General features: G+C 41.1%; 1 protein-coding gene across 6 annotated transcripts in view; it reads right to left on the bottom strand.

Annotated features, from left to right (window-relative positions):
• pcdh7b (protocadherin 7b) overlaps nucleotides 1-14,616 on the bottom strand; it is a 147,419-nt gene extending 132,803 nt beyond the window's left edge. For 2 of the 6 annotated variants that reach the window (XM_067437343.1, XM_067437346.1), the window contains exon 1: nucleotides 10,685-14,615. In XM_067437343.1, coding sequence (XP_067293444.1) covers nucleotides 10,685-13,771 — 3,087 coding nt within the window. In that variant the 5' untranslated portion in view covers nucleotides 13,772-14,615. Of the gene's footprint in view, nucleotides 1-10,684 lie in introns of all 6 variants that reach the window. The other 4 variants (XM_067437340.1, XM_067437341.1, XM_067437347.1 and 1 more) reach the window with 3 other exon arrangements.
• Between the last annotated feature and the right edge of the window lie 955 nt (nucleotides 14,617-15,571).

The following is a 15,571-nucleotide window of genomic DNA, read 5'->3' as shown; positions in this document are numbered from 1 at the left end:
TGTCAACACGCGCAGATGTTTCATTGCGGAATGAAGTTGGCAGTCATCCTTGATGTGTATTATTTTAGCCCATAAACATCCATCCATTCAGTCAATTGGACGACAGCGACGGCACGTGATGAGAGTGTAATTTGCGGTGTCACCTAGAAATCACACTTTTTTATGGTGTATCCTTTCTCTTTCATCAAGGACTAGTATGCCAATTTAATTTTGCTTTCTCAACGGACTTGAGACTTGCTCAACAGGCACATGCTCAAACACAAACACTTCGCTTGATTCGCCTGAAGACTTTGATGTTGCTTTCTATCTCTGTCACACAGACACACAGAGAGACACAAGTGTCATTACTGCACAGATATAGAAACCATAAGCCAGTGGTTCTGAACATATTTGTCGCCAACAATATTCCAGCCCAAGTTTTGCTTTGAAAACATATTTAATATATGGACATTCCTCATCTATGTAAACTAACCCTAAACCTAACCCTAACCCTAACTAAAAATTGTGAAAATTATTACATTTATAGATGCCAGAAGTGCTGAATGCTCTTTAGTGATCTTACTTTTTTTGTAATCAATGAATCTACAAGACTTTTACAGTCATCGTGGTTTATTGGATAATTTCTTCACAAAAACTGCCATAGTGTTTCAAGATTATATTCATTTACATGACTTTCTCAGGTTTTCCGTAATTTGTGGGAACCTTTGATCTTCAGTTGTATATATATATATATATATATATATATATATATATATATATATATATATATATATATATATATATATATATATATATATACACTCACCTAAAGGATTATTAGGAACACCTGTTCAGTTTCTCATTAATGCAATTATCTAGTCAACCAATCACATGACAGTTGACTGTTGACAGAATTTGTTGGTGTGGTCCTGGTCAAGACAATCTCCTGAACTCCAAACTGAATGTCAGAATGGGAAACAAAAGGTAATTTAAGCAATTTTGAGCGTGGCATAGTTGTTGGTGGCAGACGGGCAGGTCTGAGTATTTCACAATCTGTTCCGTTACTGGGATTTTCACGCACAACCATTTCTAGGGTTTACAAAGAATGCGGCAGTCCTGTGAGCAAAAAGGCCTTGTTGATGCTAGAGGTCAGAGGAGAATGGGCTGACTGATTTAAGCTGATAGAAGAGAAACTTTGACTGAAATAACCACTTGTTACAACCGAGGTATGCAACAAGGCATTTGTAAAGGGCTACAACAACAGAAGACCCCACCAGTTACCACTCATCTCCACTACAAATAGGCAAAGAGGCTACAATTTGCCAAAATTGGACAGTTGAAAAATGTTGCCTGGTCTGATGAGTCTCGTTTTCTGTTGAGACATTCAGATGGTAGAGTCAGAATTTGGCATAAACAGAATGAGAAAATGGATCCATCATGCCTTGTTACCACTGTGCAGGCTTCTGGTGGTGGTGTAATGGTGTGGGGGATGTTTTCTTGGCACACGTTAGGCCCCATAGTGCCAATTGGGCATTGTTTAAATGCTACGCCCTACCTGAGCATTGTTTCTGACCATGTCCATCCCTTTATGACCACCCAACATCCTCTGATGGCTACTTCCAACAGGATAATGCACCATGTCACAAAGCTCGGATAATTTCAAATTGGTTTCTTGAACATGACAATGAGTTCACTGTACTAAAATGGCCCCCACAGTCACCAGATCTCAACCCAATAGAGCATCTTTGGGATGTGGTGGAACGGGAGCTTTGTGCCCTGGATGTGAATCCCACAAATCACCATCAACTGCAAGATGCTATCCTATTAATATGGGCCAACATTTCTAAAGAATGCTTTTAACACCTTGTTGAATCAATGCCACGTAGAATTAAGGCAGTTCTGAAGGCGAAGGGGATTCAAAAACAGTATTAGTATGGTGTTCCTAATAATCCTTTAGGTGAGTGTATATATATATATATATATATATATATATATATATATATATATATATATATATATATATATATATATATATATATATATATATATATATATAAAAAATAAAAAATAGCTTTCTTATTAATATTATTATATTATAATTGTAATATTATAATTATTGACAAAGCCCTGATTCCAGAAATATCTCATTATTCAGCCAATCTATTCTAACCACATGTCATATAAAGACCAAGTGTCATGATCCTGATAAATCTGCCATTGAAAATGCATCACATTGCTTAAAGTGGACGTATTGAATAAAATTAACTATTACAAGGTGTATTAACATTTTCAGCCGTATTGCGTCTCCTTATTTGTTATTGTCGCCCTCTGATTGGCATAAGCTGTAAAGACCATGCCCTCTTCTGGAAAGAGGGTTGAGGGTAGGAGCAGCTAATTTGCATTTAAAGACACCCACACGAAAATGGCGTGTTTTTGCTCACAACCAAATAGAGGCAAATTAGGCAATCTATAATAAATGACCTGTGTGGATTTTGAGCTTAAATTTCGACGACACATTCTGGGGACACCAGAGATTTATATGTATCTTGTCAAAAGGTCCATGACAGGTACCCTTTAAGTAGAATGGTTTGCAAATGTGCCAAGATGCACCACAAACCACAACAGGGCATGAATATGAACATGGCACTATTAAAACAAGCAAAAGACCCATTTTCGATCTGATCCCTGTTTGTATTCTTTGTGTTGACAGCAAACTATTCCCCTGTGTTAGTATACAGCAATGCTAAGTGGTTGTGCTTTCTCTTACAAGTACCATTTAAACACAGACAGGGCAGTGGCTGTGAAAAAAATAAAATAAAATACAAATATGCACTAAACGACACAGAGTCACCAACATATATGTTCACTTCTTCTGACCTGAAAATGGCCAGAGGGGAAAGAGAGGTGAGCTTGCATTTCAGAACCATTAATGACTTAGAAAAATATAAATCCAGGTATAATGAATATGCTAAAATATATGGACCTGTAAACAAAATTTGAATTGTATAGCATTGCACCAAGTTGCTTGGTAACTGTAAATAGCCTAAATAAATAGTTAACTATTTTTGATTTGTTTTGCAGTTGTTCCCCCTTTATGAAAGCAATGAGCCATTCGAGGATGTGCATTACAGTGATTTTACCATGCTTAAGGGGATTTCTGCTTCGGATTCTGCCTAAAACCCACTACTTAACTGTGGTAAAAAATCACTGCAATACACAGCCTCTCATGGCTTATTGCTTTGATAAATCCTTATACTGACAGGCACACAAGCACGCACATGACGGTGTGCGAGTGTGCGAGTTGTAATCTAGTGCACCCAGTGAGTTTGGACAATGTCAGAATTGAAGTACAGATGGGGGTTAAGCACACACGGCGATGACACCGGCACTTACAATCAGCACAGCAGCAACCAATCAAGAAATGATCTCACTTTTTCCCTCAGCTTCGGCCCCGTCGCTTCTGTTCCGCCCGCAACTGTCACTTTCATCATTTTAGCATGATAAATGTTACAAGTGCATCTCCGCAGCTTCAATCAAGGCTATTCACATGAAGATTGAGGAACAAGAGACTATGAGAGAGAATATAATAGAGAATAAAGAGAGGAGGAAGGCGACAGAGGGACTGAGAAAAAGAAAGAGAGGCGAAGAATGAAAGAGAATGAGAGAGACTAGCTACATCATGTTGTCAACGGGCAGCTGAAAGGATAGATTACTTACAGTAACAGAAGGAGGAAAAAAGGAATCAAAGAGACGTTGCAGTACTACTTCTAAAAGGTCAAGTGAAATCACCGAAGCTGCGCTCCGAAAAGAAGAAGACTAAAATAAAATAAAAAATGCTACTGTAATTTAAACTGTTTTCTCTGTTAACTTGGCTCTGTGCTGTATTGAAACAGCTTTCATGTTTCTGGTTTAAGTTTCACAGGTCATTTACATTTACTGTTTTACATACGCCCGTGTCAACACTGGGCAGTGGAAGCACAAATAAAACGTTGACCTGTGCATGCAAATGAAAAGTCGGCCTCTCTTTTCCAAGATGATCTGTGACGTTCAGCTTTAGTTTAAGGATCCATCTGTGAAGTAAATGATTAATTATATGCATATGGTCCTTTGCAAAGGCGTCGATTTTAAAAGTCCCCGTCTTTCTCCCCCAACGGAAGTGTGCTGTCTTGAGTCGCATCTGTACCTGTGACAGATTTGGCCAGCGTCGGCCATTCAATGCTGGCGTTGAGCTGACAAGCTCTCCCTAATAACACAGCAATCAAGCCTGCAGCTGATCTAATTCTGTCCTGGGTCTCCATTACCCAGCAATTCTGTGTCATCGCATGGCGTGTTATTTAATGTGACGTGACGATGATGGCGTGTAGTTAATTTTACGCTTCTGTATTGTGATGAATAGAATATACGGCTGCTTGTAAATGCAGCTTGATTGCTTCATTGATTGAAGGCTAATTCTCAACTCCGAGGTTACTTGGCAAACATTTTAGGAAAGAACTGTAAATAATTATTATAGAATATACACAAAGTTAAGTTACTAGACGATCAAGTATTTGCTTTTTAAAGGTCGTGTGCATGTACACGCTTTCCTGCATTATTTAACACATAAAAGCACCTTGCATTTAATGTGATTTGCTTTGAGGTTTTGCCAACAGCAATACAAGGTGAACTGCAAAATCAGACAAATGAATATGCTGCAGAAGAGATTGGCATTTGCATGGCCGTGCTTTTGTATTGATTGCACACGTCCAAATGAGCGATGCTTTGGTCCGCCAGGCACATGTATGTAAAACAAATGCAAGATGTAAAGCATCGTAAAACGCTGAAACCACAACAGACATGCCACGCTGACCTCAGAAACAAATCTGAGCAAAATCCTCCGACAAGACTAAACATGGAGATGGATTAGTACAAATCATTTTGCGCTCTCTCAAAAAAAAAAAAAAAAAACTGCCGGTGATTGGCAGATACTTGATTCAAATGTTGATCTTGACTCAAAATAAAGAGGCTGTTATAACCCCAGCCCTATTTGTACAAAATAGGCCAAGATCTGTGATTGACACTCATGCTGTTCGAATGTATAATTCTGTCGCTTCTGATCTAGAGAGTTATGGAATCATGGGGAATGATTAAAGACTCTATCTGTGTTTGTTGGTTTAACCATGAACCTTTAAACCATCACCGCTGTGTCTAAAGAGCGCTGAATCATAAAGTTAAACTCTGTAAAAGTTGAGACAGTAAGGGGAGAAAAAAAAAAAAATCTTCTATCCCATCAGACATTATCTGTGTTCAGACTAACTGACTATATAATGTATGAAATGCACAAACCAGCTGTTGAAGTCGGTCAAACAACCATGTTTTTAGCAAGGCCTTAACCATGTCTTAATTTTTTGTTTTTTGTTTTGTTGAAGCCGATAGAAAGAGAACAATGAAAGGAATTCTAGGTCTAATTCTAGTTGGGAAATAATAATTTTGAACTATTTGCAAAGAATATTTGTATTAATTTGCATTAAAATATGCGGACCCACTTTATATTAGGTGGCCTTAACTACAATGTACTTACATTGTAATTAATCATTTGATACAATGCACTTATTGTGTACATACATGTTTTTTACATTGTACCTACATTTTAAAAAATACCTGCATGCAATTACGTCTATAATTAATTTCTGTAGTTACATTTGTAATTACACAGGTGACACTTCTCTTACACCTAAACCTACCCATAAACTGACCCACACCTCCACACCTGTCCCTAACTCTACCCGTATCACACATCAATATCAGCAAAAGTGTTTTGCAATACAATATGAACACAGTAAGTACATTGTACTTATTATTATTATTATTATTATTATTTTTTTTTTTTTTTTTATGTAAGTACATAGTACTTAAGGCCACCTAATATAAAGTGGGGCCAAATATGCACACATATTTTTATTTCTGTGGCTAAAATTTCAAAAATGTTTAAATGTTTCTTGTCTCTTCACATTCAGTTAGAAATGGCATGAATGACAAACGCATAGTTTAATTTCAAAATGGCCGTATTTGAGACAAAAAGTTGTCCTTTAACTTTTATCGCAAAACAGTTCACATGTATTAAATGTTTCGCTTATCACTTTCTTTCAATGTTAAACTGACATTTTGCACTGGAATTCGCGCTCTGCTTCTGTGACCGGTAAACTCTGCCTACTTTGATTTGATTGGCCATCTCAATAATTTTGACATTAATGAGCGCTGTTAGACCATTGGACCATATTTAATTATTGGAAGGGAACTTGTCCCCCTAAATGTCTATGATGGTTACAGGCCTGTTTTTTAGAGAATGGCGGAGAAAACCATGAAGTGCGGTTCACTGTGAAACGCCTTGGCTAGAAGAAAAGTTGTGTCTCCCACCTGCATTAGGTTAAATTAACGACAGCTTGAATGTCTCAAGTGCAACGGGACATGGAAACACTTGTGTTGTCCGGTTACCTGTCTGGGGCGACCAGCACGGTGTAGTTTCTGCTATCAAGACAGAAGATGCTGTGCCTGTGTGTCTGTGTGTGTGCATGAGTTTCTGTGTGTAAGAAGATTAGGGCGATGTAGGTAACATGAAACCAGACCACACATTTATGAGGCCACTGCACTCGATCCCTCTCAACACTCACAAACACACACACACACACACACACACACACACACACACACACAGACACACACACACACACACACACACACAGAGAGAGAGAGAGAGAGAGAGAGAGAGAGAGAGAGAGAGAGAGAGAGAGAGAGAGAGAGAGAGAGAGAGAGAGAGAGAGAGAGAGAGAGAGAGAGAGAGAGAGAGAGAGAGAGAGAGAACAGTAGAGACCTTTCTCTAGCCTGTTAACAGGGCCCTCTTTCTAGTTCCTGTCTCTTTTACCCTTTCCTCCACTCTACAGAAAAAGGAGAGAGGAAGGGGAAAAGAGAGAGCATCTCAGATGTCAGACCACAAGAACTGAAATCAAACACGATCAAAAAGAGCTGGGCCTTTTCACAAGGAGAAAAACACAGGTAGTTTCATGGATGACTTCACCAGAGGGAATTGTACTGTGAAGAGAAAATTAATCTTGTCCAGAAAACTAGGTATTTCAAGTCTGTTACAAGACATCATTATTAATACCACTGTATGTTCCTCATCATTAATTTAAAAGCGACACATGCGTCTGCACATCTAGTTTAGAGAATGATGAGGCCATGTGCCCTGTTCTGACGCAATAGTGTCATTATATCTTATTTATATCATTTTACCATCCAACAGAAAGTTAAATGCTACCTAAAATGACTAAACATCTGACCTAACTTAACCATAAAATGTCTTTATCCTTAATAACTTGCTAATAGTATCTTGTATCTCGCATGTTTTTTCAGCGTTTGAGCATTGTAAGCACATAACCAATCAGAGTTGTGTCATTAAGTAATTGCGTAGAAGAAATCAAGTCAAAAAGCCATTTTTTTGTTCAGCGCAAGCTCATTGAATTTTACGCTTTCGCAATTCTTTCATTTTCAAACATGATCTACATAGTGCAGTAGTCATCTTTATTGATTGTAATGGTAGTTTTCACTAGAGCACAAAACTGAAGTGATTGACAGCTTGGAAAGTGTTCTTTCCTCGCTTTCTGTGTGTATACTGTACTATTCACAATTTGAATAAAGTTGTATTTATCATGCAGCTAACTATGGGCCATGTACACACTTCAAGATTTAGAGAGTGGCAAATGCATTTAAATGCAGGATTGTATTATGCTAAATTATAGGTTAGTCTGTATTATGTCACTGATGAAAAATGGATGACTGACATTATGTTAACCATAGCAACATTTTGGCGCCGTGTGACTGTGAAAAAGAAGCACGATGCAACATTTTAATCCATTTGGTGCTTGCTATTTTTGACAAGAACATACTATTGACCAAAGACACACTGCGTTTGGCAATGTGTCTGCTTTTACACAGCGTACTAAAATATATATATATAAATTCTGCACAATAATAAAACAATCTTTAACGACGAAATTAGTGCAATTCACCTTTATTAGGTATCTATAAGGTAGCGTTGTCTGATACACAATGATGAAGTGACGTTTCACTAATAGTTACCTCACACAGAAAACTAAAGTATTATATTATATTATATTATATTATATTATATTATATTATATTATATTATATTATATTATATTATATTATATTATAATCTGCAAAACTGGAAATGGCTCAGCGATTTACAGCAGAGCAAGAACTGAACACATTCAAATATTAGTGTCACCGTCACTTGAGGGATCTGGTCAAGAAGCTGTTAGTGATCAAAATATGTATTTTGTAAACGATGAAAAGGAGTTTTGAGGATATGCGTGAGAACGCGAATATGAGCCATGCAGATGCTGAATGTACTGGGAAATGAGCTCTGACAATGACAGTGATTTATAGCATAAAATATCTGCTCAAACTGAACCCTTCCAAGCTCCAAAAGGCAACAAATATGCTTTATTTAATTATTCAATAATTGTTACTCTAATATCGGGAGTTATATTGCAACATGTAGAGATCCATGTTAGATATAGATCCGGGTCGCTAAAGACCCAAATATGTAAGAATGTTTGGTGAAACAGTCATGCATTTAAGGGTTAACATGCAGCCTTGACTCCATTATGAGTGCACCTGGCACATTTTCCTTTCCTTATGAGTGACAGAGGCAAAAAGAGATTGGGAGGGAAGGTAAATACAGATGAAAGAATTAAGGGGGCTGGGTTAAAAGGTCATCATAAAAGTAGTAAAAAACCTTTCGACAAAACCAAGCTGGGAATAAATTAGGCTCAAAAATGAAATTCTAATGACTCCTCTTTATAAAGTATTTGATATAGACTATTATGCTATCTTAATGGGATTTTGCGAGGGCATGTTGGCTACTCCTGATAACACTCAATAAAACATCTAAAGAGCCCTTAAATTGTCAGCAGGGATGTACGTAATGACGCTGGACTTGATCTTGCTTCTTGCCAAGGACGCTGTAATTGCAAACTGGTAATAGTGTAGAACTCTTTTTGCGCAGCACCCTGTGAAAGTCTGCTGCATTTAAATGGACAAACAAATGGACGGATCATACAAAGCACCGTAGCTTTCAAATAAAAAGCAAATAAATAATTATCTAAGCGGAGTACTTGGACACACAATACATGTGCCGGGGCAGCAAATGGAGGCTCTGCTTAAATATGCATGAGATGTCCGAAAGAAAGCATAGGCAACAGGACTCCTTTCGTGGAGAAGTGCAGACGCCTAAACACAGCACATCAGAGGGCTCTTCAAGAGGGTAGGAGAAAAGGAAGAGATGAAAGAAATACAGGACAGAGATGTCAAAAGAAAAAATAAAGGAGGCCATACAAGAAGCCATAATTACAGAGGAAAGCGTAATGAGAAAAGAGAAACAACAGGGATATTGGAAGGAGGAAGCAGACATTAAAATGGAGAGTATGTGATTCTAAATGGGGCCAAAATTAAAACGAATGAATCAGGGAAGATATGTAAAGAAGAAAATTGTATTAAAAGAGCGAGAGTGTGTAAGAGAGAGAAGCTATCTTGTGGCTTGAGTTTAGAAAGGGCATTTTTCTGAAATGCAAGACAGGACACTACGTACAGCATGTTAGATAGGAATCAATAATGCATTAACCACCTTAGAAAACACATGAAACGACAGGGCAAGTGTTATTTTCCTGGCAAATCTGGACAATGAAAGGGCTGACTTCATTTTGAATTAACCTCACCTAGCAGTGAAGCGCTCTACAGGACAGGGGACAATAATGAGAGAAATTGATTATTTCACATGTGCCTTAGAATTTACAAAGCCATTTTATGGCTGCTGCAACAAAGGGCATGCTATGCTTTAAATAATGGCATAAATGACATGGAGAGCACAAGAGGTATTGGGTAAAAATAACGATTATGGAATGTGAGATAAGAAAGAGAGAGAGTGAGCAGATATTACTGCTAGGTCACTGAATTCGCCCAGACACACACACACACACACACACACACACACACATGCAAAGGAATGTTAACTGTGACCCCCTGCCCAGATGGTGCCAGTCTGTTCGGATAAGCACGTTTAAACATGACACCACAACTAACGTTCCACCCTTTTCAATCTTTTCTCTTTCTACTTCATCTCACTCACACCTCGTCTATCAATTTCCCCTACAAGGGAGAGAAATAACTAACCATGTTTTGATAAAAGAGGTTGGGTCGTGCTCCGGCCGCAAGCCTACTGCTGAGACGCAATGGCTGTGAACCAGAGCCATATGTGATCCCATTCGTTCTTCTGACGCACACACACAGACAAAGGTCATCAGCGCTGACACCCGCATCTGCCCTACAACTACACTAAAAGATGTGCCAATGTGTCCACAGCGTGGCCTCGGCACCCCAGGTGGCCCAGCGGAAATGATATCCCTGACTGAAGAATGCCTTCATGTCGCTTTTAGCATTACATCTGAATGGCACTATGAGGCGAAGCAGGTCGATACAGGGAAACAGAAGCATCAGCTAAAAATACATATATCCAGCATGATAGTATTACAGTGTAGGCTGAATAGTGTCAGTGTTTATAGACACTCAGATAAAAGCTTGACGGTTCAAATATAAAACATGTAATTGGTATCATAGATTGAAAATTTAAAATCAAATATATGGTTCTTACCTGTTTGTTGTACTTGTTGATGGTTTGGCTACTGTACTCAGAACAGTGGTCTGATCCGATGGATATGTTATCTCCAGTGCCGACAAATGTGTTGGCCGGCGGCAGGTCCTGAACAGCCTGGTGCTTTTTCCCCGCCGTGGGCGACTGAGGGTGCAGCTGAACGGTGGGCAAAGGTGAGCTGGATTTGTAATGGCGAGCAAGATCTGGGCTTCCGGGGCCACCGTTGACAGACCGATAGCGGCCCATTCCCGGACTGTCTGACAGTTTTTCATTAACGCCATCATAGCGCTGCCCGTTTGGCTTGGATGCCTCTACGGTGACGATGCTGCTATATAAAGGCTGTTTAGACTTTTTCTTATTCTTGTCTTTCTTAGGTTTCTTGCCTTTATCATGCTGCTGAGGTGTGAAGAAGTCCTCGTGGTCTTTCTTTCCAGCCTCATAGCCGTTCTTGTTCTTGGGACGGCAATAGCGGGCCATGACGACCACCAGGATGATAAGAATGACCGTCATGATGCCTGACACAACCCCTATGGCAATGCTCAGCCGTTGCTTTCCCAAGTCATAATTGGGGTCTCCTGCAATGTCAGCATTGAGCGGTGTCCCAAGACTTTTGGCAACTTGTGCCTCTACGATAGTGGAGTTAGAGAGCGTTTCATTGACGTAGATGTGGACTAGTGTGGTGGTGCTTTGCGACGGAACCCCACTGTCATTCACTTGAACAACCAGGCGATGAAGGCCAAAGTGTTTTTGCTCTAGTTTGCCAACTAATGAGATTACACCAGTCCACGCATCGATTTCAAACAACTTAAATGGATTGCCACCAACTATTCTGTAGCTGAGGTTAGCATTAACCCCTGTGTCGGTATCAGTAGCCGAGACAGTCCTGACCACCGTCCTTATATTGCTAGAAGGAGGAAGCAGTGTGTATGAGTTATTCATTGGAAAAGTAACAGTGGGAGGATTATCATTTACATCCACTACAGAGAGAGACACCGTGGCTGTAGCAGACCGGGGCGGATCACCTCCATCAACAGCTTTGACACGGAATGAATATGTGGTTTTTTGCTCACGGTCAAATGCCATGTTTGAGAAGATGGTACCTGTGTTGTTATCAATAGAGAAAATGTCCTCTTCTTCCTCAATGTACAGACTTGTGTCTGCATTTTGTCCTTTGTCGGCATCCATGACCGTGATCATGCCAACGGGGCTGTTGGGTTGCAGGTTTTCCTGTATGTAGAAAGTGAACACATCTTGCATGAACTTTGGCTCATTGTCATTTTTATCCGCCACCAGGACTACCACAGTGGCTGAGCCCTGCAGGACAGGCATGCCTTTGTCTTTGGCGATAACTTTGAACTCGTATCGTTCCATCTGCTCCCTGTCAAGTATGGTGTTGACACGGATATCACCGGTGTCTGCATCAATGGAAAATATTCCGTTCACAGAGGAGTCAAGGGAGTAAGAGATCTCAGCATTTTTGCCGCTGTCCGCATCTAAAGCCACTACTGTGACGACACGCTCACCGGGAGCATTGTTTTCAGGGAATGAAACTTCCACTGTGCTTTTGCTAAAAACTGGTGGATTGTCATTCATGTCCCCCACTTTCACTATTAATGAATTGTTACTAGAGAGACTAGGGCTCCCTGAGTCAACAGCAACGATGACCACATTATACTCCTGGACTGCTTCATAATCAAGTGGTGCTGACGTATGGAGAAAGTACTTCTTTTTATTCATTTCACCCTCAACCTCACTAGCAGGCTTAAGCTGAAACGGAACATCGCCCACTACGGTGCAGGTCACTATACCATTTGGTCCTTTATCTCGGTCCGACACTTGGACTAGAGCGATGGGTGTATCGACAATCACATCCTCCGCCACATTAGCCACTCCGTCTTTGAGAAATATGCGTCCGATTTTTCGGATGTCGATATTGGGGACGTTGTCGTTTTCATCTTTGATATTGATGATCACTGTTGCCTTGTCAGTCTTAGGAGGCTGACCGCGGTCACGTGCCATGACGGTGAAGCGAAGCTGGCTCACATCTTCTCGATCAATTCTGTGTAAAACACTGAGCCAGCCAGTGCTCTCATCTAGCCGCAGCAGTCGTCGCACTGACTCTGTGGCTGCTCCGAAAACATACTCAATCTGTCCATTCACACCAACATCAGTGTCGCCTGCTTTTAGCTGGAGTATGGGGGCACCTGGGGAGCTGTTTTCTGGCAGATCTGCCTCATAAATGCTCTTCTCGAAACGTGGGTTGTTATCATTCACATCTGTAATCATGACCCTAAGAATGGCTTGGGAGGAGCGTGGGGGGTCGCCCCCATCTCTAACGCGTAGAGTCAGCTCATAGGAGTCGCGCTGCTCTCTGTCCAGTGCCCCTTTGATAATTAGCTGCGGCTGTTTCTCGCCGTCTGTGGTGTCAGCAACTTGAAGTTCAAAGACGCTGCTACGGCTAGCCCCCTCATCAAACCTCCGCTTGCCCGCGTGAGTGTCAACGCTGCCGGAGCTAGAAGTGCCGATCCGTCTGACAGAGCTTTCGCCGTTGTCCTGAATTAACTCATATCGCTCTATTCCATTCCGACCGAAATCTCTGTCGGTGGCCGTGGGCAGGAGATAAAGTGTGCCAATGGGTCTGTTCTCCTCAACGGAGAGAGTGAGAACAGGTGAGGGAAAAGACGGCGTGTTGTCGTTTATGTCTAAAATAATTACTTTGCCCTCGAAGAGATCAACCCAGCTCTGCGCGGGTCCTATCACGGATACTTCGAAATCTATAAAACATTCGTTCTCATCAAAAATCATTTGACACTGCGGCAGCTTTTCGCGGTCTATCCGCCGCTCGTTCGTGCTCAGGTCTCCGGTCATGTTATCGATTTTGAAGTACTCGGAGCCGGATTCTAATGTAAAAGTCACATCCATGCCAGCCGTGATGCCAAGGTCCGCGGCTACATTACCTACCCGGACATCGGCAGGACCCTCTTCAGCCAAGCGGTACCGGAGCACTTGCTTGGCTGCGGGCTGACTCAGCAGCTGCAGAATAAGAAAGCAGTAGCTTAAATAGTCCACAATGCCTGTAGTCCTCATTGTTCCTCGCAGATTTTTCAGCAAAACTGAACGATAATTTAGTTTAACAGCTTGCCCTCCTTCTTCTCGCTTTTGTTAAGGCGTCTTTTCCTCACCGCACGCGTTTTCGCGACCGGATAGCTCTGTGGTTACCAAACTCAGACAGAATAGCGCATATCTGTTAATGTTTCCCCCCTCTCAGACTAGGCTCGCGCTATTCCTTTTTTCATTGATTTGTCCCTCAAAAATATACACAACACTGGCAGAAAGTTTTCACAAATTCATTCAATATTAAGCTTGAAATAAACATGCCAAAAATTACTTGCTGAGACTACTCCGTCTTTGCCATGACTTGACATCGCCGAGTCTTTTCATCAAAGGCAGCGAAGCCAGATATTCAATCCATTGCGCAATCAATTCATGAGGTTTTTAATCCAGCTTTCCCAGATGCCAATTCTCCACTCCAGATGATATCCCACCACACGGAATAGAAACTGAAATATCAGAACTTGTGCTACGGATATAAGCCGCAAATGATCTGTCCTCTCCGTGTGCCGTGTTCGCGCGCACTGATTTCTCCAGTCCACTCAGCGTCTAATAGTTCTCTCACTTGCACCAGAGAATGAAAAAAAGACACACACACACACCAAAAAAAAAAAATCTCCGCAGTGCCACTGTGCCGTTCAGCGTTAGCCAAAATGCAAAACTGAGCAACAATGGGGTTATAATCCTGGCAGAGATGCTAGGAATGTAGTATTAATATTCCAGCGCGAGGACGGTCCCTCTGTCCAGCGCGCGCCTCTCACCTGCAGCAGAAGCGCGTGTGTATCTGCCGCACTCTGCGCGCGAGTCTCTCTCTCTCTCTCTCGCTCCCTCTTTCTCTCTCTCCTTCCCCCTCTCTCTCTCTCTCCACCCCCTGTGCGACAAACAAAGCTCAACTCGATCGCTTAGTTCTACTGTTGGAGTGTCTTATTTTCTTTTTTTTTCTCCCCCCGCAAGGGCATCTTATTGGAAAATAGTCAAAGTGACTGTCCATAAATGAGCATTTGGAAACTGTTGGATGTGCAATGTGCGAAGTATTAAATGCCTTCCAAAAGTGTGCTATTTAAAAAAAAAGGGGAATTACATTTCTGCTGAGGTTGGTGTCAACTGCTTAGCCAACCTTGAACTATCTATAGGATGTTCCAAATATGTTTCCGATGTGCAAATCTATAATAAATTGATAATTAGTGTCGATGCATTGCGCGTTACGCGTGACGGAACTGTTGCTATGGTTACATTCTTATTCAAACAAGACAATTTAGCACATTGTGACTATTTTGTATCTAATCTAACTTTGGGGAAGCACCTATTCTTGAATGGAAAATCCGGACTTTTAAGTAGTCGGTCATATTTTAATTGGGATATCTTATAGTAGTTGTGGTTTAGTTTGATAGCCCATGCTATTTATTTGAACAAATAGGAACGAGTCAGCATATTTACTTAATTATTCGTTATTATACATTCACAAAAAGTGGAATCTGTTTTTGTTTACACCCCTTCTTGCTCCGTGCATCCTCATTATCCCACTCCGTGCGTCCCAGATCATCTCGGTTTCGTTGCCTCTTGTGGCTTCCCGGTCTGTTAGAATATAGTATGTGCGTGTGGTCGTTTGTGAAGAGATGTTTTCTTCGGCACAAGTATGCGGTGAGCTCTTCTTCTACTTCACCCTCGTGCTTCTCCATCTGGTGTGGGCTTTTTGCGCAGGAAAGGCACCACGGACAGCGACGTTCGGTTGACTCACCGGCGCAAAGGAGTGAGAGAGCGAGTGTGGTGACTCTC

This window comes from Pseudorasbora parva, chromosome 1 (assembly GCF_024679245.1).
Source record: "Pseudorasbora parva isolate DD20220531a chromosome 1, ASM2467924v1, whole genome shotgun sequence".
In the NCBI taxonomy this organism is placed as follows: Eukaryota; Metazoa; Chordata; class Actinopteri; order Cypriniformes; family Gobionidae; genus Pseudorasbora; species Pseudorasbora parva.
Note: the sequence above shows the minus strand (reverse complement) of the source record. Positions and strands in the feature narration are given on the sequence as shown.